At 30.6% G+C, this 2,043-nt stretch overlaps 1 protein-coding gene across 1 annotated transcript; it reads left to right on the top strand.

Annotated features, from left to right (window-relative positions):
- The first annotated feature begins 639 nt into the window (after nucleotides 1-639).
- LOC145064531 (RNAse II-like 1) lies at nucleotides 640-1,691 on the top strand. The gene is made up of 3 exons (XM_079011964.1): nucleotides 640-993; nucleotides 1,100-1,246; nucleotides 1,407-1,691. Exons 1-3 carry the CDS (start codon nucleotides 640-642, stop codon nucleotides 1,689-1,691), a joined length of 786 nt encoding a protein of 261 aa, XP_078868090.1.
- Nucleotides 1,692-2,043: the final 352 nt, after the last annotated feature.

Here is a 2,043-nt window from a genome sequence, read left to right as displayed (position 1 = left end):
ATTAATTATTAAAAATATTACCATAATTAAATTCAAAATACATTTATTATGGAGATTATTAATGCACTTCATATTTAATTATGGTAATATTTCTTATAATTAATGTATTTTATAATTAATTAAAGTAATATATATCATCAATTAATGCTTCTTATATAGAAAATCCCATATTTTATTTCTTCTTTTATGACTTATGATTAACTTCTCATGGAGGATATATGACAACATCCTTTAGGCATGTCTTTACATTAACATTTATGCTTCGATGTTCTGTGTTAATGTTCTTGAAAATCATGTTATGTAATAGAAGGCTATTCTTAAAAATCGTTTAGCTTTGGTACTTGTAAAACAACAATATAATTTATATTTAACAAAAACATAACATATATTATAAATATATTTTAATGGTGATGATATTTTCTGATGTATTCTCTTAGATAAAAGCTTAAATGTATTTTATATATTATTGGTGATGATATTTTCCAACTTGTTTAAACACGAAATTCTTAACTGTATTTTTTTCTATTATTGTTCAATCATGTAGAAGAACTGCCCATTAGTTTGGTGTATTCTCTTGTATACAAGCTTAAATTCTATCAAATTAAAGGCATTTTTGTGGCGTTAATGATTAGGAGATAAATGAACGAGTCTGTCATCATGTCAGACTCATCATTACAGCCGAGTTTGCAGGAAGTCGAGAAGATTATAGGGTATGAATTCAAAAACAAAGGCTTGTTGAAAGAAGCTTTTACTCATTATAATTACAAATATATTGATTGTTCTAAATCCTACAAACGACTAGAGTACCTTGGCGACTCGTTTCTGAACCTTATGATTTCCAAAGAACACTATCTCCTATACCCGGATATGACATCTGGTGAGTTGACTCGGCTGCGTGCTGCCAATTTAGACACCGAAGCATTGGCTCGTGCTGCGTTTAAACATGGCTTACATCGGTTTCTCAGGCACCAAGATCATTTATATGATGAACGGGTAATCTTGATTTTGTTTCAACTTTTTTTTTTACATTCTTTCTCGAATTCAAGTTGATATATATATACACTATCACCTCAAACTAAGAATACACACATATATGAAGATTCAAGAACTCATGGAAGGAATCAAGGAATATCCATTGCACTCCACTGGTTTGATCCATTCGCCTAAGATCTTTGCAGATATTCTTGAGTCTCTAGTTGGTGTTGTCTATGTTGACACCAATTTATCGGTCGATGCTACATGGGAGGTAAATCATGACATCGTTCAACCCACTCATGCCTTCATTTTTATAACATGGGATATATGATCAAGCCTACAAAGTCTAGGCTCATGTAACAAATGAATCTTGATATAAAGATTTGGAGAGTCTATGAATTGTGATAATTAACTTGATTTTGGATTTGTAGGTGGTGAAGAACTTGTTACGACCTTTGGTCATACCAGAAAACCTTAACTTAAACCCTGTTACGAGGTTTAATGAAATGTGCCAGAAGATCGGGATAAAACTAGAATATAAAGATTTATGGGACGATAGAAAGGAAATTGAAATATATGTTGATGAGAAGTTAATTGGGATAGGAAACAACAAGAACAAGAAAACAATTGCAAAGAATAAAGTTGCAGCACAAGCATACGAAAATCTTGCCAAGCAATTGGCTATGGAAAATGGTTCATTCGTTTCTGAACTTTGATTCGCATTTGTCTCTTTAGATGGGTCGAAACGTGCTTAATGTTTGGAAAGGGTTCCGATCGATTGGGTTGACCTAAAATAATTTTTTTGTCTAATTTTTAAATAATTAACATTTTAATATGCCTATAAAACTTGATTATTACAATTACAATTAAATTTGTTGAATGAATTTAAAAATACATGTTGTGTGCCTTCAACTAAAGATTTCAGAATGACAAGTTTTATTAGAGGCGTGCATAGGAAGGCATATAATGTTATATATAACACTTCTTAGATTTTGGTTCTAATAATATCAATATATGTATATACTTTCTACGATCATAATTGCAATCACTTAGTGAAGTTAGTTTTCT

The sequence above is a fragment of the Lactuca serriola genome, chromosome 7 (genome assembly GCF_051521515.1).
Source record: "Lactuca serriola cultivar US96UC23 chromosome 7, Lser_US96UC23_V15, whole genome shotgun sequence".
Classification (NCBI taxonomy): domain Eukaryota; kingdom Viridiplantae; phylum Streptophyta; class Magnoliopsida; order Asterales; family Asteraceae; genus Lactuca; species Lactuca serriola.
This window is presented reverse-complemented; position numbering and strand designations above follow the sequence as displayed.

Coding starts and splice junctions, on each gene's coding strand:
- LOC145064531 (XM_079011964.1), top strand. CDS start 640: ATGAACGAGTCTGTCATCATGTCAGACTCATCATTACAGCCGAGTTTG. Junction 994..1,099: donor ATCATTTATATGATGAACGG/GTAATCTTGATT, acceptor ACATATATGAAG/ATTCAAGAACTCATGGAAGG. Junction 1,247..1,406: donor CGGTCGATGCTACATGGGAG/GTAAATCATGAC, acceptor TTGGATTTGTAG/GTGGTGAAGAACTTGTTACG.